The sequence below is a fragment of the Bufo bufo genome, chromosome 2, assembly GCF_905171765.1.
Source record: "Bufo bufo chromosome 2, aBufBuf1.1, whole genome shotgun sequence".
NCBI classification, from domain to species: Eukaryota; Metazoa; Chordata; class Amphibia; order Anura; family Bufonidae; genus Bufo; species Bufo bufo.
In genome coordinates, this window is record NC_053390.1 from 191,379,614 (window position 1) to 191,404,971 (window position 25,358).

At 42.4% G+C, this 25,358-nt stretch overlaps 1 protein-coding gene and 1 long non-coding RNA gene across 2 annotated transcripts in view; one reads left to right on the forward strand and one right to left on the reverse strand.

Moving 5' to 3' along the window:
• Positions 1–25,358, forward strand: part of SLC27A6 (solute carrier family 27 member 6) — a 64,762-nt gene that overhangs the window by 30,973 nt on the left and 8,431 nt on the right. The window contains exons 6-10 of the mRNA XM_040415982.1: positions 9,501–9,695; positions 14,317–14,407; positions 14,911–15,109; positions 16,841–16,938; positions 21,994–22,124. Of these exons, the coding sequence (XP_040271916.1) occupies positions 9,501–9,695; positions 14,317–14,407; positions 14,911–15,109; positions 16,841–16,938; positions 21,994–22,124 (714 nt within the window). The remainder of the gene's footprint in view (positions 1–9,500; positions 9,696–14,316; positions 14,408–14,910; positions 15,110–16,840; positions 16,939–21,993; positions 22,125–25,358) is intronic.
• Positions 679–15,768, reverse strand: LOC120988489. The gene is made up of 3 exons (XR_005776136.1): positions 15,728–15,768; positions 14,759–14,763; positions 679–798 (listed from the first exon to the last, which is right to left on the reverse strand). It is a non-coding gene; the product is annotated as an uncharacterized LOC120988489 (long non-coding RNA).

The following is a 25,358-nucleotide window of genomic DNA, read 5'->3' on the forward strand; positions in this document are numbered from 1 at the left end:
AGCAGGTAAACAATGAAGAGGAGGCATTATGAGCCGATCTGATATTAATGACCTATCCTGAGGATAGGTCATCAATAAATATAACTTGGACAACCCCTTTAAAAACTGACATGAAAAATTTATAAATTTGGCAGTTATTTCTAGACCCACCCTTCTGAGAACACCCAAAGGATGGTAGACCCCCTGCTAAAATAATGTCCCCCATGTAGGCCCCCAGCTACATAAATGTCCCCCACAGTGTGTAATTTTTTTTTTTTTTTTTGTCACCAGCTTTCATAATGCCCCCATGGTTTATATAATGCCCCCATAGAGTCCCACAGCCAAAAATAATAAATCCTCATCTTATCCACTTGCTCGCGCCGCAGCAGTCTCTTCTCTCTTCACAGAACGAGACCTGCCGAAGGTGCGCGATGACGTCACTGCGCGCTCCCATGTGGTAACATCACCACGCAGATCGCAGGTGCTTCTGCAGGTCCTGCTCAATGAAGATAGAAGAGACTGCCGCTCTGCGAGCAAGTGGATAAGGCGAGTTACCCCTAAATGGCCTGTATACCCGTTTTTTAACGGCTGTTAGACGGGTGCACTCCTGTCAATCGGCCGTTGATTTCAATGGGGTCCGTCCGGCCGTGAAAGGCCAAAAACATGTCCTATTTTTGGATGGACACTATTCACTGGTCGTTAAAAGAACGGCCATGTGAATAGCCCCATAAACTTTCACTGGTGCTAAAAATGTACGTATGACGGCCGTTACTTAGACGGCCGTCACACGGCCATTTTTCACTGTCATGTGCATTTAGCCTTAGTGTAGTACTGTTGGTGCTGTTAGCACTATGGCTGGTACTGTGTGTCTGACTGGCATTGTTACCACATTTATATTATACAGGGTGGCACACAACAAAGTAGCCCGCCTCTAGCGATCGTATTACAAGATGAACAAGCAAGTAGATTGTGTGGTGTGTGTGTTTTTTTTTTTTTATTATTTTTTTATTACCCACATGCTTGCAAAAAAATGCGAAAAGTAGTCCCAGTTCACATCTCTATGCCTCCTTTAGGCACGTCAGATTATGTTGGCTGGTGCTGTGGATAGTGTTTTTGACGTTTGTTTTCCTTGAGTTCATCCAAGGGATGTGGATCGTTGTATAAAATTTCCCAGAGATAAAAATCGCATGTGGCAAAGTCTGGGGAACGTAGTGGCCATAACAGTTTGCTCACAGTTCACTCCTCCGTAAACAGTTGATGAACCCGTGCCAGTGAGTTCCGGGAGGTGCGGCATGTTGCCCCATCTTGTTTGGAAAAGCAGGACATTTTTTCTTCTGCAGTATCACTGAAGAGCAGCAAGCAGTTTCAGCCAACATAATCTGATGTGCCCAAAGATGCATAGACGTGAACGGGGGCCACTTTCAGCATCTTTTGTGACTTGTGTGTAATTTAACAAAAATAATAATCCACTTGTTCGTTCATCTTGTCATACTATCGCTGGAGGCGGGCTACTTTTTCGTGCTATTGGTAACTGGGAGATTTCGTCAAAGAAAATGGCTAAGCTCGCTGTGTAGATCAGTATGAAGCATAAACCCAGCCCCCCACCTCGTAAACATCCTGGCTCACGTGCTAGTATAAGAGGGGGAGAAGCGAGAAAAGAGATGGCTGGATCTCCTTTTCCTGAAATTTTTACTTTTGACAAAACAAGAAGAAAAAATAGATTGTTACGAATTGTTTGAGGTTCTTTGGACTCTGCTGACAGGTCCTCTTTAAATGTTTTGTGGCTGTATAACGCCTTATCCATGGACCCTGCAGCATGCCATCCGGTCTGCATTATAGAGCTGTGTGCAATTCATAAACTGCAATACGTTGACTGTCAATGTGCCTAAGGGAAAGGTGGATATGAATCTAAGAAAGAAAACCTCTGTGCCTCCAAATTAAACATAACACATGGATCCATGTGTTAGCTATATGCATAACCTTTTAATATGCATCGCTAAGATTGACCAAGAGAAACTGGTAATATATACTGGGCTGTCTAACTTCATATAGTTTAAGTACCCCGCTCCTACCCAGCGGGACTGGTCAAGGGAAGCATACTTGCCCACTCCTGTTTTCCACTGTGATTCAGTCCAGTCATGTGCCCCACAGTGGTTTTGTACCCACCGACTGGCATGTCACTGCTGGGTCATATGGCAATTGGGGGCACATCACCACTGCAGCTAGTCATTGACTACAGTGGCACATCTTTCCCCATTCCTACCAGAAGTTTACACAAAGCATAGTGAAGACTGCGTAGAGGACCCAGAACTTAATATTGGGGAGCAGGTAAGTATGCTTTCCTTGACTGATTCTGCTGGGTGGGGGAATAAAAAATAAATGGTGTTGGACAACCCCCTTAAACCTGTGTTTCAGTGTCAGTCATTGCTGGCTTACAAGAGTCATCAAGTACAGTACCTGTATATAGATGTAGTATATACTTTATTATCAGTGGAGAAAGGCAAGCACATGATATTTGCCATAGAATAACCCATACATACTGCGTGAAATATCTAATAAAAATAAAGACAGGCCATTCATATTGGGGGGGAAAAGTCTGTCTATGGCCAGCTTATCTCACTGTATGTGCTACAATATACAGCTTCAAGGGACCTTCTGTCCCAGCCAAGGTAACCTGATCAATTTGGCTTGCAATGGAAGAAGTTTGGGAGCCTGTATACATTTGATGCCAAGTTAACCTCTTATGGTGTGACACTTTTGCTGAACCTCAAGTCATTTAATGTCTAGTCAAGTAGCCATGGATGAGGTGTAGGGATCATGGGTGGTTGAATAAGCATACACTCTTCTTGCATTTATGAATTTCTTGGCTTCAGTGGGAAGTAAGGTGGAAAAGCTACACTGTTGGTCCCCATGACCTTGAAGCGGTAAGATACAAGGAATTTGGCAACTTTGTGTATAAGGTGAAGGATATCTAACAGGTTAAAATAATGGACATCTAGGTTCATCTACTGCACCACAACTACTTATGAACACTGGTCTAGCACACTTAGAAACCATGTAATGGGTCAAACCTTGTTAAGCTTTTAAGGCTCTCTTCACACTCCATTACACTATTGTGTGCATGTCCAGCACAAACCTATGCATAGGACCTTTATTGACTTGGGGTAAACCAAAAGATTGTATTTTTGGCATATGTGGGCTGTTATGCATTGATATTTTATATTTTTAGAGCTGTATGAAATAACATAATGGACTATGCCTTGCACAGGCATATAGTAAACATGCCTACTATACTAAAGAGTGGCATCCACTGTAGTTATACATCAGGAAATCCTCTGACAGAAGGCAAAAAACAGACTAGAACCAGACAGATACTAACTTAAATGGATTTGTTGATGGTAGGTTCCCTTTAAATTGTGCACTCTAGTGTTTTATCTGCATATTTAGTAATTAGAGAGAAGTCCCAGGATTCCAAGTCTTGATCTCCAACATATTAAGTAATTTCACAATGTATGGAAGTCATACAATCGTTATTTTGTCAGTCAGTATGCAGGAAAACTTGAGTAGCTGGTCATTGCAGAATTTCCTAGTCTTTTTAATAGAGTACAGTTCAATTCTAGCTTTTATTAAAAAATATCATAAATTGACAAAAAAAAAAACCTTCGAGCAATAAACAAAATGCTATACAAGACCCTAGTGTGCCTCACTCCCTGGGTATCCCTGGCCTCTAACCTACTCAATGTTCTATTGTGCAAGATTGTGTCATAGAAAACGGATCCATCCACATTGACTTGCATTGTGTGCCAGGATGGATCCGTTTGGTGTCCGTCTGCAAAGTGGAATGAAGACTGAACTGATGCATTCTGAGCGGATCCTTTTCCATTCAGAATGCATTAGAATGCAAACTGATCAGTTTTGGACCGCCAACTGGAGAGCCCTGAACGGATCTCTCAAACAGAAGGCCAAAACGTGAGTGTGAAAGTAGACTAAAGTGCCCTAACTGCTAGTAGATGACAACAAGATGGGCAGTGGACACTCTAAAGGAGAAATGGTAGGAGCAAAGTACGTAAACAACCATACACATTAGGGATCGACCGATTATCGGTTTGGCCGATATTATCGGCCGATATTGAGGATTTTGAACGTTATCGGTATCGGCATCTATTTTGCTGATATACCGATAACCTATTGGGAACACAGAACGCGCTGCTCTCAGCGCGTTCTGTGTTCCCTCAGCAGCACAGGGGAGAAGGAAGCAGTGTCTCCCTCCCCCTGTGCTGCCGCTGCCGCCGCCGCCAATGACAGGAGAGGAGACAAGAGGAGGGGAGGGGCTGTGGCCGCTGCGCCACCAATGAAGATGAGTCTTTCATTAATTCATATACAGGAGGCGGGAGCTGGCTGCAGAATCACATAGCTGACTCCCGACCTCTATGAACGGCAGCTGTGGTCCGCGGTAGTTAACCCCTTAGGTGCCGCGGATCGCAGCTACCGCTCATAGGGGTCGGGAGCCGGCTATGTGATTCTGCAGCCAGCTCCCGCCTCCTGTATATGAATGAGAGACTTATGTTCATTGGTGGCGCAGTGCGCCCCCCCAAGCCCCCTAGTATTAATCATTGGTGGCGCAGTGCGCCCCCCCCACCCCCATCCCAATAGTAAAAACATTGGCGGCGCAGTGCGCCCCCCATCCCAATAGTAAAAACATTGGTGGCGCAGTGCGCCCCCCACCCCCATCCCAATAGTAAAAACATTGGTGGCGCAGTGCGCCCCCCCCCCCCAGTATTAATCATTGGTGGCAGTGGCCACAGGATCCCCTCTCCCCTGCTCCTCCGATCGGAGCCCCAGCAGTATAAGCCTGGGGCTCCGATCGGTTACCATGGCAGCCAGGACGCTATTGAAGCCCTGGCTGCCATGATGAGCTCCATGCTGCTGTGTGCACAAAGCACAGAGCAGCAGGGACAGTGTGAGGTCTTATTCACCCTGATAGAGATCTATCAGGGTGAATAGGACAAGGGTTCTAGTCCCTAAGGGGGCTAAAAGTTAGTAAAAAAACAAAAACAAAAATATTAAGTATAAATTAAAAAGATTTAAAAAAAAATAATACACGTTAACAATAAACATTAATTTTCAGCAGATTTGTGTAGGAAAATTTTTTTTTTTTCCTCAAAAATAAAAATACCCAGAATATCGGTATAAATTATCGGCTATCGGCCCTAAAAAATCAATATCAGTCGATCCCTAATACACATTATAAACCAACACCATGTGTAGAAAAATATGTTCATAAAGCAGAGATACATAATTCTGTCAAAATGGCACCTAAACAAACACACACACAAAAAAAAAAAGGGTGCCATGATGTTGGCGTAGAGTATAGTCACTCTCAATGACAAAAAGGACAACTGGCAAGTTGAAAAACAACAAAATAGGTCTTTAAAAATGCTAATATTGTGAGAACAAGTTATAATGTAAGTACAGATAAATAAAACAAACCAACTACATGGCAGAAATGAGCAGAGCATTCGAATGCAATAACTCACGACCCCCAGGCTAGGCACTAAGTAGACCTTCCAAACTAAATACAGCTGGCCGGCTCAGGTATGTGGAAGAAGCTCAGTAATGAGGTTGATGTATCAGATCTTTGCAACATAATTGGTTTTAATTTTTTTGCTGGCATGTTGAAAAGCGAGCTGTGATTGGTTGCTATGAGTAACTTCACTTTTTCCTTTGTACTAAATTTAATGTTTTATACATCTCCCCAAATATTACACTCTTGATCTTCTGATATTGAATAGGAAGTCTAAACTTGTAGTCTGTGCTGCAGCATGTAGGTCTTTGTGTCTCTTCTGGAAGCTTCTATAGCTGAAAGACCCTCTTTGTTATCTGTTAAAAGGAAAAGGAAATTCTCCAGTGAATCGGGAACAGGAATGTGGTCGGTCCTGCTCAGTGAGCGGTGCCTCTGTCTGTATACCCTAGTGTGTTTTCACTCCCTGCGGTTTCTAAAAGGGCAGTTTGTCTACGCCAGGGTTTTGTCCCATGTATTAATGCGACTTTTAGTTAATGGGATGCTTCTGATGGATGTCGCTAGAATACATCGCATTAAATATGAAATGCTAGAATGTACAATTTGTCCTTTAAAAAAAACAAGCCCTCATATGGCTATGGGAATAGCAAGACAGATTAAATAAATTCTATAAAATATATTCAATCCGGGTCCTACAATGTGCCGATTAATGGGACTCGAGCAGTTAAGGACAAATTAAACACAACATATATTTCTCAACATATACAATAGCTACTAGATGTAATATGTTGACTTCTTGGTCTTGAACTTAATTGTACCATCAACGCTCTGTTTTTTTTTTTTTTTTTTTTTGCGGGACAAGTTGTACTTTTCTAATGGAATCATCTTAAATTGGATACAATGTAGTGGGAAGCTGTAAAAATCTCCAAATGGGGTGGAATAAAAAAAAAAACTATTCTGACCCATAGCAACCAATCAGATTCCATCTTTCATTTTTCACAGCTCCTTTGTTATAGGAAATTAAGCCAGTTTACAGTTCCCTTTACACCAATTTGATCTTCCCTTTAAAATTTTCATATTTTTGTATGGTTTATATTTTTAAAGACTTACCGTAAATGTAATTTTTTTAAGAACTTTCCTAGAGCACTTTGACATGCAATCATCTGATCATTTCTTCCATAGAGAGCAATGAATTATCATGGCAGTCTATGGGAGATTCACTGTTACTATGGAGCCCTGTCAGACAGGCAGGTCTCTGATCCTTCAAAGCCAAATGGCTCCCTCAATCTCCGCACAATTGACCATAGCATCTGAGGGGTTAAATGTCCATGATCAACAATATCACTGATAGCAGACATTGTCTCGAAGTGTCTGATGTGTAAAATGGCAGGCATCGGGTGGGTGTGGCCATGTTTGGACCCCAGACGTTCACATCCGTGACATTCCAACTCACTGGAATCCCACGTTGCATTAACTGGATCATTTTTATGAGCAGAGTAAAGTGGTAAATAATTGCATTGTTCCCCTGACAACTACAGCAGGGAGCATGTGTTACTTGGACCTCAGTCAGTGGCAGCTCATAAGGGACGCATGTGGAGTACTTGGGCTCTTGGAAGGGGACCCTTGTCAGTAGGGACACCTGCCGCATAAACAATGCCACCCCCCTGATATTTATCTTCATTCACACGCTGAAACTGATGCAACAAGGGATGGTGGAAGAACAGCTTACACATCTTGTTGGCTGTTGGGTACCCACACAGACTATCCCATGGATGAAGATGAGGAGCTACCACTGGAGAAGGAGTAGCTGGTAGTAGAGAAGGATGAGGCCAACTATGACGCTGGCCATAATGACTAATTATTGCAGTGGGGTTGGAGCCGGAAAGAACTAGATCCTTGGGCAGGCTGGCAAGCTGTGTGCTTGCGAACCTACTGATGGGAGACTTTTTCTGTTTTTGAAAGGGAGGAAAATTTGCTGTATTACCAGGATACCCTGTGTATGCAGTTTGTGGAGACAGGCCTGCCACCACTTGGCCCTTATCCACCTCTTCTGAGTTGCCAGCCTCCTGCCATCTCTATGACCACAAGTAGCAGAAACTGCAACAGAACAGTCTGAACATGATGCAGCAGTCTTTTCATGTGCCATGCCAGACTAATGCACATCAGCAAATTGTAGATGTTCGCCTGAACAACCAGGGTCAGTACTATGTCAGAGAGGTTAAGAGTGGCAGGTGGCATTACACCCAAAAGGACAAAGTTGTAGCCCACAAGTGTACAAATAATCACATTTCTCAAAGGAAAAAATAGCTTTATATGCTTTTTTAACAAAAATAGATAAAATAAGGAATTGTAAGATGGCAAACTAAAGGGGTTAGGCTACTTTCACACTAGCGGCACGGACCTCCGGCAGGCTGTTCCGTCGGGTGAACGGCCTGTTGGATCTGTCCTGCAGCTAGTGACCGTGTGCCCCCGGACTGCCGCTCCGTCCCCATAATTGGGGGCGGAGTTACGGCGGAGGCACAGCCGCACACGGCGAGAGGCTGCCGGAACAAATGTCAGACATGTCGTAGTTTTATTCCGGCAGCTTCTCGCCGTGCCTCCTCCGGAACTCTGTCCCCGCCCCCATTATAGTCAATTGGGACGGAGCGGCAGTCCGGGGGCACACGTTCACTAACCCACCCTTATTACAAAGTAGCCTAACCCACCCTTATTACAAAAACAGATGGCCAGCAGGCCTGTGTTCAAAAGTAACATAAAAACACACTTTTTAAAGCACCACGGCTTCTAGCAGCCCCCATCGGACCTGAAGTGACTGGAATTTGTTCTTGGTCACATGACTGCAGATCAAAAGTGTGTTTTTGTTTAATTTTGAACACAGGCCTGCTGGCAATCTGTTTTTGTAATAAGGCTAACTACTAGATGTAATATGTTGACTTCTTAGTCTTGAAACTTCATTGTACTATCAACGCATTCTGGAGCGAAATGTGCTGCCCAGTGTCAAAAAGGTTGGTCTCCGTTGCAAGTGACTGGTCCTCCAACAGGATAATCCAAAACAGTCTGTCTGAAGAAGGTACCCTTCAAACCTGAGACAGCTGGAGCAGTTTACTCATGAGGAGAGGGCCAAAATACCTGTGGATAGGTGCAGAAGTCTCATTTGGGAGTTAAAGAAATCGCTTGATTGCAGTCATTGCCTCAAAAGGTTGTTCAACAAATATTAAGTTTGAAGGTATTGTCGTATTTGTCCATGCCAGTTTCGTTAGTTTTGTTTTATAAATTATTCTGTTGAACCACAATTCAAAAGCAATGTTTTTTAGTTTTTTTTTTTTGTAGTTTTTTTTTATCAGCTGATTTTTAGTAAATGTTCATTTGTTACTTTTGTCAGTTTCAAGTTATTTCAGTGACCATTGTGGGTCCTTCTTTCTTTAATGGAAGGGTGCCAATATTTTTGCGCACGTGTATGTATATTCAATATTGCCAATTGCAGCCTGTTATGGTGACATAACTATGGATGAGTTCACTGCTGAGCTCAGGTGATGTTTACTATGGACTACAAGTTGGGGTTCCTGACTAAGGTATCTGGCTGATATGGGGACTCCTGGCTTGTTTGGCAACCACTGCATTGATGAATGTAGCGTAACAACTAGATTTTCTCAGCTGGCGTGTCTACTTTATTTCTGCTATAGTGCACAACATCTCCCATAACATGGTATCTGCATATTTAACAATATTGTAGTTGTTAACTTTAGGACATTTTAGGCCCACCCCAGGAATCCTCAAACCCAGCTTGCCAATTCCACTCTTAGGTAGGGTTTACATAAGCCCTATCTATTTTTGCCCATAACAGCCCAAGTTTGCTGGAACTGTCTCTTTAAAATTCTTTAAAATTAAGCACAGTCCCTGAAAGTTCTGGACTGTTGGCAACTGTTTTTTTTTTTTTTTTTTTTTTTTCTCAAGCAATATAATATTCTTAACTTTTTTTTAATTTTTTGTGTTGACTCAGAGAGAAAATGAAAGGGATCACAAAGTCCGCATGGCTGTTGGAAATGGTGTCCGAACTGATGTCTGGAAAGATTTTGTCACAAGATTTGGAGATATAAAGATTTGTGAGCTATATGGAGCCACAGAGGGTAATGTTTGTTTTATGAACCACACTGGAAAAATTGGTTCTGTTGGCCGCAGCAATTTCTTCTACAAGGTAAGGCATTGTGCTAGTAATTTAAAATCAATTTGTAAAGGGAGTCAATCAGCACATTTGACCATGCTAAACTTCTAACCAGGGGCGTTGCTAGGGTCTCAAAAGATCCAATAAATATGTTGCCCCCTCCCCCCGCACTTTGCTGTACTTGCTATACAGCAGCACTTACCTGTCACATCCAGGGCCTCCAGGTGACGTCTCCTCTCTGTCATCATCCTCTCTGTAGATCTTCTCTCTCATTATCTTCTCCACACGGTCTGGACAACTTCTCTCAGCCGCCTCCTCGTCTCTGCAGAGTGTGACACACAGACATCTTAGTTTCCTCACATTCTATCATTATCCCCCAACTGGAGTCCCCACAGTGTTATCCTGCTGCTTGCTGTGCCCCCAGGAGTGTAGCTATAGGGGGTGCAGAGGTAGCAGTCGCTACCGGGCCCAGGAGCCTGAAGGGGCCTAAAGACCCTTGTGCCACATAAGACGCACAAAGCACTGAGGGAAGGGGGGCCCAAGCTGAACTCTTGCACCGGGGCCCATGAGCCTTTAGTTACGCCCCTTCCCCCTCCCCCCAATACCCCAAAATACTATCCTGAAGAAACATTACTGCCCCCCATAGTAATAGTACTCCTCATAGTCCCACCAATAGTAATTCCCTTCTAGAATGCCCTCATTAGTAACACTGCCCCAACCGTTATAATGTGCCTCAACATTGCCCCCATTAGAAGAGCCCTCCCATATTAATAATACCCTCACAGTCCCCAGTAGAAATAAGGCCCCCTATTGTTCCCCCAGTGGTAATAAAGCTCCCTACAGACCCCTCAGTAGTAATAAGGCCCCCATAGTGCGCTTAGTAGAAATAAGGCGGATCTATAAGACCCTCCTATAGAGCCCCCAGTAGTAATAAGACCGCCTAGAATGTCCACTGGATCTGCAGTGCCCCCTGCAGTTATAATTCTCCCTTCACCATACAGTCCCGTGTAAATAACATCATCACCTCCTCCCCAGCCGCCTCTAACGCACAATCCCATGTAAACATCACCCCCTAAGGCTACTTTCACACTTGCATCCGTGCGGATCTGTCCTGTACTTGTACAGGACGGATCCGCATCGATAATACAAACAAATGCATCCGTTCAGGACCGATTCGTTTGTATTAGATTTGAATTTCTGAGTCCCAATACGCATCCGTCCTGACTTACATTGAAAGTCAATGGGGGACGGATCCGTTTACAATTGCACCATTTTGTGTTAATGCAAAGGGATCCGTACCCATTGACTTACATTGTAAGTCAGGACGGATCCGTTTGGCTCCGCAAGGCCATGCGGGCACAAAAACGCTGCTTGCAGCATTTTGGGGTCCGCCTCCAAAACGGAACAGGGGGCCGTACGGAGCTGAACGAATGTATTCTGAATGGATCCGCATCCATTCAGAATGCATTGGGGTTAAAATGATGCGTTTGGGGATCCGCTTGTGAGATCCGTTTCAAGGCTCTCGCAAGCAGCCCCAAATACAAGTGTGAATGTAGCCTAAACATTAAGTCCCATGTACATAATCATTCCCCCCCACCATCCACTTTCAACATACAGTCCCATGTAAATAACATCCCTCCCTCCCCCAGCCACCTCAAGCACACAGTTCCATGTCAATAACATCCCTCCCTTCAGCCCTAACATACATCCTAGTTAAATAACTACAACTCCCAGCATTGCTTTGCCTCTCCCTTCACTTACTTTTTCTCATGTACAGACATCACCATTAGGCTCCTTCTCCTCTTCACTCCGGTCCAATCCTGCACTGGTCACATGATGGGGACATCATCCAGGTCATCCTATCACAGCCTGTTTTACGGATCACATGACCTGTGATGTCACCACAGGTCCTTCAGCTCTTTCCAGTGTATTAGATTCAATTGTATTGCCGTTCTGTGTACGGCAATACAGTTGTATCTGGCAGGCAGGACATTCAGGGCATGGGACAAACCTGTGACGACCCTGCTTTGAACAACACTAGGTAGGGGCTGCAGAGCCAGTCAAAGGCAGTACAAACATAAATACAAAACATAGCTTTTGTGCTTTTTTTTTATTTTTTATCGGAAGTAGTTTGAACATGAAGTTATTCTGCTCCTCAAGTGTGCTGGTAGTGGGATTTCACTGTAAAATGCTTTCTGCATTGACCTACAGTACTTCCAAACCCTCCTCCCTGCTGAGTGACGGCTATAGTGGTCCCCTGGTGACATGCTATATCTGTCTCAAAGAAAAGAGGCTGTGCACTTGAGGCATAGAATTTGTCAGAACAAACTTCATATACACACTACTCCTGATAATAAAAGAATCCTCAAAGGTTATGTGCAGCAAGCCCCTGTGGGAGCCAAAACAGAGGATGGGAGTGGTAGTGGCCCTGATGAGATGTAGTGTCATGGTGTCCAACATCAGGACGTTGCTACTTGGGGTTTGATGCAGTGAATAAAATGATGATGAAGGAACCAGGCAGAGATGGTTGAACATATAGGGGCACATTTATTAAGACTGGCGTTTTAGACACTCTCTCCTCAGCAACTTTAGACTGACTCTACATAGCTCAGCCCCACCCATGGCATGAACTTGGACCAGTGCACTCCCACCTGGAGGTCAGGAATGGAATGTTAAATTCCATTTCTGTTGCCAAACATCTGCTAGTTAACAAGGCGTATTACATGAAAGGTGGCATAACGTACAAAGCATTACTATACCAACCAATTGTAGTACCCCCAGTTCTTTGTTTATCCTGTTCTCCCCAGCCCCTACCTAGTGCTGTCAACAGCTTAGCATGGTCAAGACTAAAATCACTGGCCAATATATATAATTCACCATTGCTAGGTTTAAGGATAGGTCACCAATATCTATACCACAAAAATTGTTATAGGTAACCGGTCACCATGAAATGCAGTGCAATCTGCAGGCAGCATTTTATAGAGCAGAGGGAGCTGAGCAGTTTGATGTGTTTTTTTTTTTTTTTTTTTTATGGGAAAAGATTCAGTAAAGTGTGTAATTGTCATTTAAACCTCTGCACTTTCTATGCATAGGGGTCATGTGGACAGTCCTATTCATTCTTCACCATATGCTCAGTCATGCAGAGTTAGATCAGGCACTGATGGTACCACCCACATGGCTCCCAGGCATAGAAAAGTTTAAACAAATCTTCCATAAAACTACAGATCAATTTGCTTAGCTCCTTCTCTAGAACATGCTGCTGGCAGATTGCGCTTATGTTGACAGGTTCTCTTTGCATTTAATTTAACTGCACATGAGTTCACTCATGTGCTTGTTTATTCCCATATCATCATCTTGCCCATCCATGTATGATTATTTTAATAAGGAGAGGCAGACAAACCACTACCAGCCACCTTTCATCCAATGATTTCCTGATTTGGAATTCAAAATCACAGGCTATTTTTACAGATGCAAGGCATCATGCAGACTTACTTTCATGTTATAATCACCAAAATCTGATCCTGGTTTCCCCTGAGAAAGAGGCTCTGATGCAGATTACATTGATGGACCAACAGATATCTATTGGATCTGTGGATATCCAGCATCTGCTGGTGGGTTTGGCCAGTTTTAGAATCCAGAAGGGTAGAATTGTACTCTAACCAAAGAAAGGGAAAAAAAGATATTGGCAGTGTTAGTAAGGCCATACATACTACCAGAAAATGAAAAAAGAAACTACCAATTTAGACTTGGTGTTCTAACAAGATAATGCCCACCCACATACACACTCGCTGCGCTACACAACATGCACTTCAGGGTAAGCAGAAGCTCCCCAGGCCAGCTCTATCATCAGATCTATCTGCCATTGATGATGTCTGGGCTGGATGGGGCAACATATTTCCCTGTAGCCAAAAACCACCTTGACTGAACAGTCAAAGTTGAATGAATTAGGAATGACCTACCACAGGAGGATATGACAATAGCAGCTTGCATAGCAGCAAGGGGAGATGCCACCCGGTATTAATGTGATCCTGCGTAAAACATATATACCCTGCTGCAGAACCCAAAATAAAGGATGCACCACCTTGGTTGTGTGGTCATTGACCAAGCATCACTAGCAGTTTATACTCTGTCAATGTCAACTCCATCACATTAAAGAGGTTTGCCAATTTTTAAGTCGACACAACCCCTTTTAAAATGATTTGAGTAGGAGTTAACTAGCTGATTGCCGGGGGTCCGACCACTAGGACCTCTTATTCACTAAAGCAGGGGTCCCACCCTCCTGTTCTGATGGAGCGGCAGGTTGTGCATGCACACGGCCGCTCTATTCATTTTCTATAGGGGCACCAAAGATGGCAGAGTACAGTGTTATCTCTGTTGCTCCCGTAGAGAATGAATGGAGCGTAGTGCGCTTGCACGATCTGCTGTTCCATCACAACCGGGGAACTGGACCTTTTGTTCTTGTGATCTGTGGGGATCCCCCGTGATCAGCCAAGCTGATGCATATGGGAGAATCAGGAATGGTAGTGTTTTCTTGTGTGTATGGCGAGCCTTACTATTGAAACCTGATCTGCACTGTGTACTGATCACTGTTTTTATCATGTTTAGACAAAATCCTAAATTATTTTATTAATACATCAATTTGGTTTGTTTCCAGCTTCTCATTCCATTTGAACTCATTAAATATGACATTCAAAAAGATGAACCAATCAAAAACAAAGATGGCTGGTGTGAAAGCGTAAAAACCGGTAAATACTATAGTACTACTTTAAGTATGGGTTCAAACTTACAGGACTCCTAAAACTTATGTTCAATTATAAGCCACGTGCACTTAGTGACACGCAAGTATGTTCCAAACTACTAATTTCACTAGAGGGACACATTTCATACCCAATATTACCGTCTTATTCCTAGGAATATCTCCCACTATCTAGTCATTATAGACATGTCCAAGCACTGCACACTACATAAATATCCTATGATGTAGCATTACAACCTGGATTTTAAATTTTTTATCAACTGTATATTAAACACATCCAAGGGTTAGTGTTGGAAGTTGCATCTAAAAAAAAAAAAAAAACATTCAGAACGATCTGAACCCAAACTAAAGCCACATATCTATGCATGACCACTGTGACTCATGCAAAACACCACCCCGTACACTGTATATATGTATAATATATTTGCATCAATTTTATGAATTAATAGTCTTTCTTTCTTTCCCCTCTCCCTATTCCTCCTCCTCCCCAAGGTGAAGCTGGACTTCTGATATCCAGAGTGAATCATGCTAATCCTTTCTTTGGTTATGCTGGCAATAAAAAGCACACGACCAAGAAACTGTTGTGCGACGTATTTAAGAAAGGAGATGTTTTTTTCAACACGGGAGATCTGATGGTTCAAGATCATGATGGTTTTCTTTACTTTCGTGACAGAATTGGAGATACATTTAGGTCCGTAAAATATATGGAAGTGTTCTTTCTTTTTACATTTGGACTCCGCAGCAAAGTTTCACATGGGGAGGCAGATTTTGTGGATAAAGATTCAATACTTGCTTCAAATGTGTGTTTATTCATTTAAATCTGTGCAGTTTCTAGGCTTAAGATTCTGGTCAGCAGTCTTGAGCCTCATTCACACACCAGTGTTTTGGTCAGTGACTGAACACTGACGTGTTGATGAGGCATTACTGAGTGATTGCCAGCCTTCTGTGTATGTGTGCAGAACGAGATGGTTGTCAATCGTGGAATACCCCTACTTATTAGACTCCTAAACAGAGGTTAAAGAGGACCTGTTGCCACAAAATGCAAAGCAATCTGCAGGCAGCACGTTATAGAGCAGGAGAAGCTGAGCAGATTGATATATAGTTTTGTGGGAAAAGATGCAGTAAAACCTGATATATCTATATACTTATCACAGGAGGTGAACAAAACAATCGATACAGGGAGGTGTCCTCAGTGACTGACAGACATCTCTTACACACACAATGCTGTCAGTCACTGATAACTCCTCCCTCCTGTACCGATAGTGGTTCACAGGAAGTCAACAAAACAGATATAAATTATTTAAATTACAGGTTTTATTGAATATTTTCCCACCAGGCTATATATCAATCTGCTTGTCTGAAAGGGGCCTAACACTTGCTCTTCAGAGTTAATGGCCAGCAGTGTGGGCAGCCAAGTGTAAAAAGATTGAGAAGCTGCCAACTTTTAAAACCTTGTGCAACTGGGCTACCAACATGTGAATGACTAGACTCATTGTGAAGACATAAGATGACACAAGGAGGTGGCAGGGGCTGATTCAGAATGTACAGTATGTTAGAAATCAACAGCTATGATTTCAGTGTTTCGGTCAATGACCTTAGGAAGTTTTAAAAGGAGAGTAAATGAATAGAACATTTACTTATTTTCAGTTGGCTCCTTTAATGTGCATGCAGAAATATTGCAAATGTAAGCACTATTTTACCTATATGTCAGCAATATTTCTCCACCACAGTGGTTTGTAATACTTTCTTGAAGGTTATGTCCACGTATGACATAACTTAGTAATGGAATTCATTTAACAAAAAAATAATTGAGTAACTTGGTAAATACATTTCAATACTTATCTTGCACTGATCCAGACTTGTTCAGAATTCCACAGGCTTCAGGACTCGGATAGCCAGCAATGCCGGATATGATTAACACCGGCAGGCTGTCCCTCTGCCGGAAGATTTTAGCAGTAGTGTGAAAAGTCTTTGGCGGAGTGCGACGTCCAAGCGGTTTCCAGAGTGTTAAGCCTGAGAACAGAAAGTGGAGAGGAACAGCAGGGGTATAACAGGGGCCTAATTTTAAAGTAGGATGGTCCAATGCCACAATAACAAAAAGTGGTATAAATTCCTGTGCATGAATTATAGAGCCAAAAGCTTCACAAGGTTTTCCCATAAGACTATCCGTAGGATGTAATTTCACTCCCACATTGCTTTGAGTCATGGATAATGGTGCTTCCTGTGTAGATTTTAGATGTTTTCTTGGCTCACACTTCAGCTAGGTCTACAGATGTACATTATGGGATAAGGTTGTAGCTTATCACTTATTCTTCAATCACAATCTTCAAAGGGATTGAACTAGGATCCTGGTACAAAAAATGAAAATATGCTTGGTACAACTATGAAAGATGCTTAATAAAACAATGGCTCCTCTTTCTAGGTGGAAAGGAGAAAACGTTGCAACAACAGAAGTCTCTGATATAATTGGAATGCTTGACTCCATACAAGAAGCCAATGTCTATGGAGTGGAGGTACCAGGTAAAAATACAGATTACATAAATTAAAGCCGATCAGTCACACTCTGATCTTCTGTAAACTGATCGCAGTATAGCATATAAAGGGAGAGGTTCCATATTTACATATATAAAGATGTTTAAATGCTACTAGGGCTTTTATAGAAAGCTTGTGAATCCCGATTCTCACACCCTTTTTTGACTTCCTTCTAATTGTATAAGGGGAGAGGGGACAATCGCTCTGTCGGCGATGGAAACTGGACTTGGTCCTGGCAGCAGTTAATAGGGTATTTCCACGAATAGCCTAGGGGCTATAGTGCTGCTGTAGTCCGGTGGCGCCTTCACTATTTTTACCTGCGCGCTCACACTGCAAATTAATGTGCACAGAATTGGTGGGGGGTCTCAGAGGTCAGAGCTCCACTGATAATTAAGTGATGGCATATTCTAGCAATCTGCAATCATTTATGGGAATACCCCATTCCTTATGAGAATGAACGGTGAGATGGCTTCCCTGGATTTTGAGACCGTGGACTGTGATATCTTCCATAAGCCAAACAGCACTTTTTTTTTATTTTTTTGTATTTTTTTATGCCTTTTTGGATGAATAGGAAAGGAGAACCATATGTGATGTGTGCCAGAGGCGTAGCTATAGAGTGTGCAGAGGTGGCAGTCGCTACTGGGCCCAGGAGCCTGAGGGGGCCTAAAGACCCTTGTACTGCAAAGACACCAGTATTATAGAAAGTGCATGCTGGTCAAGTTACACCTCTGGCTGGAGGGAAGGGGTAAGGTCAAGAAATTGGCGTGGGTTGGGTTGGCAATGTGGTTCCCTGGCCACAAAGCACTGAGGTAAGGGGGGGCCAAGCTGAACTCTTGCACCAGGGCACATGATCCTTTAGCTGGTGTATGCTACACTTGTAGAATGCCTACGACAATGCTATTAATTGTACAATAAGTATACTACAATATTTCAAATAGAAATTGAAGTCTTTCTGAAAAATGATCTCAAACCTATAAGAGAATCTGTACCACATAGGCCTATCTAAAAGGAGATTTACTATTTGACCTCTGGTAATGCTTTCTTTTTGAATATACAACAATTTAAAATCTTGTCAGGCATGTTCTACAAGGTCTGATAATTATACAATTTGAATAGAGTTGAGGAAAAGGCAGGTATAGCATGTTTTGCAGGACTGGCTTCACTTTGTAAATATATAGGTGCATTAAAACTGGAAACTCCAAAATTATATGACTGAAGAACATTAATTGTATTTATAAATTCATATTTAGTGCTTTTTTTTTTTTTTTTTTTTTTTTTTGCTGTAACTCAAGTTTAATAGATAATTACTTCATAGTTTTTATAAAATATCAGATTCAGTAAACTGCTTGGACTTGGCAAAAAATGTTCTGTAGTCCCATCTATTGCAAAGCAAATGAATTCTTCCTCCGTGACACTAGCAACAATAAAATGTAAATACTGTGGCAGGGAAATTACACTCATACTTAATAAAACCTAGCAATATCTGTCCCTATATTGGATAAAGTACGTGTGGCAGAAAAGGGAAAGTCGCTCATAGAGTAGTATGAAATTAAGAGGGTATTCAGAAACAAAAGGTGCCAAGAATTGTGCTCCACTTTTAGTGTTGTGCATAAGTGGGCACAATACTCGAGAGCGGTGGGACAGTGTTGCCGGTACCTCTCAATCCTCGTAAGTGTAGTGGACGGTTCTCCAGAGGAGTAATGTGAGATTCAGTGGGGGGATGTGTACCAGGACAGTACACAAATGTGATACCTCTTGGCACAAACACTACTTCAATGAATGTTTATAAAATCTTTTTTTATTTAGTAATAAGTGACAATGCATTTCAGAGTAAGTGTCCTCTATTCTCAGTCTGTGGGGTCCGTGCTGATGCAGATGGCGTGGATTCTCACATGTGGATAGTAAAAGCTGTGGGATACATGCTTTGAGAATCCACACTAATTGCATCAGCACGGACCCCACAGACTTGAGAAAGGAGTACACTTACTCTGAAACGCGTTGTCTCTTTATTAAATAAAAATATTTTATAAACATCCATTGAAGTAGTGTTTGCGCCAAAAGGAATCACATTTGTGTACTGTCCTGGTACACATCCCCCCCCCCCCAGAAAATTGGATAAAATGTTTAGGGCTAGGTTCATATCTTACATAGTTGGTAAGGTTGGAGAAAAACCTACTGTATAATCCTCCATCCAGGGAATCCATATGTTTATTCAGAGGAAGGCAAAAATCCTTATAAAAGAGATGCCAATTGTCCCAGATTAAGGGGGGAAAAAAGTGTGTTCCCTACTTCAAATGTAGCAGTCAGAATAAATCTCTGGATCAGCGTTCCATCTTCAGAAATCTAGTACCTGTAGCCCGAAAAATATTACATTCAAGATTCAAAGCATTCAGACCCTTCCTGAACTTGTCCAGTGATTCAACAATCACAAGTTCTTCTGGAAAACAGTTTCATAGTCTCTGATCTTACAATAAAGAGTCATTTAGTTATCCTCTAAGCTGTCTTTTTGTCCCAGACGAAATAAATCCAAATTTGTTAACCTCTCTTGGTACTGAAATCCAGCAATTCCTTTAATTATCTTCGTTGTCCTCCTTTGCACCCCCTAGCCTTCATATACACACAAGCCCAACATTGTAAACAACATTCCGTATACAGTCTGACCAATGAATTGTACAGGACGAAAAGATGTTCTCGTCATGGAGATCTATGCCGCTTTTATGCATTCCATTATTTTATTTGACTTTGCAGCCACTGCCTGGCATTGGACACTAAAGCGAAGTTTTCCCATCCACCAATATTCCTATTATGTATCGGTGACCTCCACATTTTCTGTCCTGGAAAAATCCTGTCATTTTTGCACTAAAACTAATAGGATCCACTTTGTGGTCTTGACTCTGTACAGATAACTTTACTGCATGGATCTGCTTATTACAGGCAGGATTAGAATGTCAGATATCACCTGTATATAGATAACACAGGATCCACCATTCACAATAGGTGGTATCACATCTTCTCTATTCTTTCCTTGTACAATGATCTCTGCACAGGTCACAGAGCATGCCTAGAGAACTCTTATAGAAGTCTGTGTCCACTCCAAACAATTTTTTTTTCTATTGCCCATGTGTCTGCTGTAAATTAGATTGTAAGCCCTCAAGGGCAGGGCCCTTTCTCCTTCTGTATCAGTCTGTAACTAGTCTTCTCCATGGTTATTGCAATTGTGTATGTGTACCCCTTTTTATATGTACAGAATAATAATAATAATAATAATGAGTGGCTCAGGCAGGACAGCTGCCCCTATAATCATAATTTAAAAAAAACAGAAGCAAACAAGGACTAGAAGTAGCAGCACACTGCTTTATGCACAAAGACACCTACAAACACTGAAAACATTAATAAATGTAAACTGCATTACTGCTATACTATATGAAAATTAGAAGCTCCTTGTACATATTTCTGATCAAAAATGTATGGCCCATCTCCCAGTGACAAGGTGGCTTCTGTCAGATGGGACCTACACTAACAGTCTTGCCTAGCCTGGGCTTTTGGCTTCCAAATTTCAGGGCAATGTAGAATCCAGCTATGGGATACTCTGATTGGAAGCACTAGGCAGATGGGCAGCCGTTCGCTAAATAGGGGAAGCCACTGATCAAATATAAGTAAGTATAGCAGTAATGCAGTTTACATTTATTCATGTTTTAAATGTTTTGCATGTATCTTTGTGCATAAAGCACCAGTCCTTCTTTGCTTTTGTACTGCAGCCATGGTAGCTTGCACCTGAACCCAGTGGTGTAGCTACGACTTTCGTGCACACAGCAAGGATTCAGCATTGCGCCGCAAAAAGAATAATCACATAAGGAAGGGATTGTAACTGCCCCTATGAAAAACCCCAGCAGGGGGTGCTGTGCTGTCCCTATAAGACCGATCCATCCCAATGTATAACCGGGTAATCTAGGGCATTTCCCCTTAGTGCTACTACACAGTACTAATGACCACATTGTGCCCCTTCTTGGTAGTTATGCCCACCTTTGTCCCCTTTCACAGTAGTTATGCCCACTTTTTGGCCCCTAGTGCCAGCTCCATGAAAAAAAACATACTTGCCTGCTTCCCTGATTGATATTTAATGGAGTGGCTTACTCTACTTGGACCATGAACTCCTGCCCATCAGCGTAGTGCTTTTTCCAGAGGTATCCCATAGCTCTGTGATGGCTAACCTCTGGCACTCCAGCTGTAGTAAAACTACAACTCCCAAGATGCACACTTTCTTAGCTGTTTTCAGAACTCTATAGAAATGAATGGAGCATGCTGGGAGTCGTAGTTTCACCACAGCTGGAGTGCCGTAGGTTAGCCATCACTGCCATAGCTGGATTCTACATTGCCCTGAAATTCAGCCAAAAGTCAAGGAGAGGCAAGACTTAGTGTAGGTCCTGTCTGATAAAAGCCACCTTGTCACTGGTAGATGGGCCCAACATATTCTTGATCAAAAACATGCACAAAGAGCTTCTAATTTTCATATAGGAACTATAGCAGTAATGCAATTTACATGCATTCATGTTTTCAATGTTACCACGTGTCTTTGTGCATAAAGCAGTGTGCTGCTACTTGTAGTCCTTCTTTGCTTTTGCATTGCAGTCATAGTGTGCACCTGAACTCCCTTTTATTCAGTTTTCTGCAAAAGAGTTAGACCAGCACCTCCAAACTATGTATAAAAGTCTTCAGAAAGTAAAAACAGATTAGAAAAAAGGATTTGTTATCTGGTTTAAACTGGCAGAAAAAAAGTCAGGGACACATTCCCTTTGAATTAGTGTGTATGTATAGAAGTCTTTTCTGCGTTCCATGAACAGATTTGTAGCACAAAGGCCATTATTTTATCATTGTGTTTTTTTAACTATTTGAAGAAAGCGGCCAGAAGGCACAACTGGCCAAATACACTACCTCCCCCCACATCTTTTGTACAGTAGATCTGTCGCCTTTCAAAAAAAAACCTCTATTATATTTTCACTTGTTAAGCACTATCATTTTTATATGCCTTTTCTTTTCTTTTAGGTCATGAGGGAAAAGTGGGAATGGTATCAATAATTCTGAAGCCTGGCATGACATTAGATATAAAGAGCATCTATGAGCATGTTGTGAACGATCTGCCTGGTTATGCATATCCACGATTCTTAAGACTGCAGGTACTGTTGCTTGAAATATGTCATCTATTAGAAAAATAGTCAAGTGTTATGATGTTTTCGAGCTCAGACAGCAAGAGTTGAATAGTTTGCAGAGCTACATTTATGTCAGATACGTGGATCGCTGAGACCGTATTATAGGTCATTGGGATTTGATTTATTGTGATCAACTAAAAAAAATTAAAAATTTTTTTTACCAGTTAATGTTGTGCTATGAAGATGTCACCCTAGTGTTTATCGCGGGGTCAAGCCTCCTATTTCTGAAATCTGCCACTAAAATCTCTAAGAGTATCACTTTAAAAGGTAATGTCATCCAAAATCTCCAGTGCCCCTAATTGCTTGTTACTTGACTAGAGTGTTCCTTTAAGAATGTTTTAAGCCATACTATTTATCGTGTTGGGCATTTGACCGCAAGAATATGCCCCCCCCCCCCCCCCCTTCTCATCCTCCTTTTTATTCCATCAAATTTCTGAGAAGTTACAAAAGGTATTCTGACCACAGCTAATGTTCTCAACAGGATTAGAGGATAATGGAAGAGAATTTCAATCAGTCTCTCATGGACTAGACTTTAAATTGTAACTCTTATTTTCATTTTTTTTGTTAATGTGTAGGGTAGAGCTGTTGCAATACCAAATTTTTTTATTAGATTTTGATACCATAAAGTATTGTGATACTCAATACCATTTGATACCACGCAAAAAAGAAAACTCCAAAAAGCCACATGCATTCCGCATTTAAAAAAATTGCGAATCACGTGATTTTTATTTTCTGTTCCGGCTTTCACCGCATAGATATTTTTTTAAAATAATTTCATAATTTGGACTTTTCGGATGTGGCGATATGTTATTTTTATTTATTTATTGATATTTTATATGTAAGATTAGGAGAGGGGGTGATTTTCTACTTTTTTTTTTTTTTTTTTTTTTTTTTTTTTTTTTTAGAACTCATGAAAAGGTAGTCTTTAACTTTTAATACAGAAGGCAGTTAACTGCCGCTGATCGCAGCTCTCTGTCAGAGGCAGGGTGCCGGCTATGCGATTCTGCTGCCAGCAGCTGCCTTCTGTATTAAAAGTTAGACTACCTTTTCATGAGGCCACATAGCTACAGGCGATCAGCTTCTCTCCTGGGCGTTCCTTCTCCTTGGCTGTAGCGCTGTCCAATCGCAGCGCAGAACGTCACAGCCAGGGAGAAGGAACGCCCAGGAGAGAAGCTGATGTCTCCTGCCCATTGCTCCGATGGTAGTAATTAGCATACAAAGCAGGAGACTGTAATGGGGGCACAGCGGGCAAACTGAGCAGCTCCCAGGAATAATGGTAAGTGCAGGGAGATCCCTGGGCGCCTCTCTATGTAGCCTGATAACTTAACAAAGTCCAGACCCATTTAAAGTCCTGCTATCTTTGGTGGTACAGTGCGCCCGCCCCTCTCTCATTGGTGGCGGCAGCGGCACAGTGGGGAGGGAGAGACTGCTTCTTTCTCCCCTGTGCTGATAGCAGCACGCTCATGTTCTGTGATACTAGACTGCGCAGCCCAATATCGAAAAAATGGAAGTCCCAGTATCATATCGATACCAGGACAAAAGTATCGATTGGATATCGAAATTTCGATACCTGCAACAACCCTAGTGTAGGGACAGGGAACATTTTTCTAATATACAGTACTTTATTTAGGGAAAACTTGGGCTGAAATGTCCCTTGGCATCAATCTTTTCAGAGCAGTTGCTAAAGGACATCCATCTTCCTAACTGCACAGTGTGGTGCTAACTAGGAAGGTGGGCTGGGCTGGTAGCTGGTGGACGCGCCCTCAGTGAACCCTCATATAGTAGGAATAATACAATCTTAAGATTAAATATATTGTAAGGGATCACTCGCTCTCAGGGGTCAGCAATGATAGACTTCTCATCAAACGGTGCTTTATTTGTCACACCGCTCATCACATTTACAAGTTTAGCATCACTCGGCACCATGAAGTCACAACTTCACCTCACAATGTGTTACATCAACACAAAACAACAAACGCTTGCCCGGCTAGGCACTCGCTATACAGAGGTCTCCCTAACTCGCCTCTAAATCCGTGTAGAAAGAGTAATAATTTAAACCATTTTTTTGATCGGCGCTGCAGGCAGGAAACTTGATATTAGTTGGTTCTTGGTAAAAGGAAAGCTTTTATTATGTCAACGTGTTTCAAGGGCGCACAGCCCTCTTCATCAGGACAATCTAATGCAACCTGAGCAGTGACAACATAAGTGATTTTTAACAGAATGGCAGGAGGGTTGCGGGCGGAGTATTAATTTGAGTGGCAGTGTGGGTGGGTATCGGTTTTCAGCCTCTATTGGTTAGTCTAGCAGCGGGGATGTGCTGTTGTCACGCCCCCTGTGCTGCGGGATACACACTAGCAGGGGAGAAGGCTGGGAGAGGGCAGCTCGGGTGTATCCGCCTCTTTCTATTTGTATGATGGCGGAGAACTGTCCAAGGACAGCCCACCTGTCAAGCGATGTCCGGCCGAACAGGAGTGACAGCTGATTCACCGCTCAGACGCAATTCACACTATTGTATTCAGCTTCGGTCTGACAGCCTCCTAGCTGTTGACCAGTGCAACCCACCAGTCCTCGTGGTGGAAGCAGCGAAATACCTTTTGGGGGGGGGGGGGGGGGGGGGGAATATGGTCTAGCAGTCCTCCTGACTCTGACAGTGTGACAACTTTCTATAGGCGTCGCTGGGTCCCCCAAAAAACTCAGGCTTCCTCAGCCTTCTCCAGGTCTGTTCCCTGGGGCCTAACTCAGGTCAGGTGATTGTGGGGAAAACACAGCAAATCTTAACATATAGCTACCTCTAATGGCTATGAGGCCTGTCGGTGCCTCAAAAAATAAATAAATATATATATTTTTAGTTCCTGCTCACTGATCAGCATGGCCAGTGTCAGTGAGCTCTTCTCCTGTACTCCCAACGCACGGTGTAATGAACCATTAGCTGGGAGAAGAGCCTGATGACCAGTGAAGTGCTCGATACAGGCAATGCAGGGGGGGTGGCTATTTTACTGTATATAGGAACAGTTATATACTACACTATAACTGTGTGTATGTATATGTGCGTGTATAATATATATAATTTAGTTGAACAGCTTCTCCCTGCATCTCTAGTAGTGACCGCCTATTGCTCACTCAGACGCTGTTCAGTGAGCATGAACGAAATGTATATATTTTAATCTTGTTAAGATTGTATTGTCCCCACCTATATAAGGG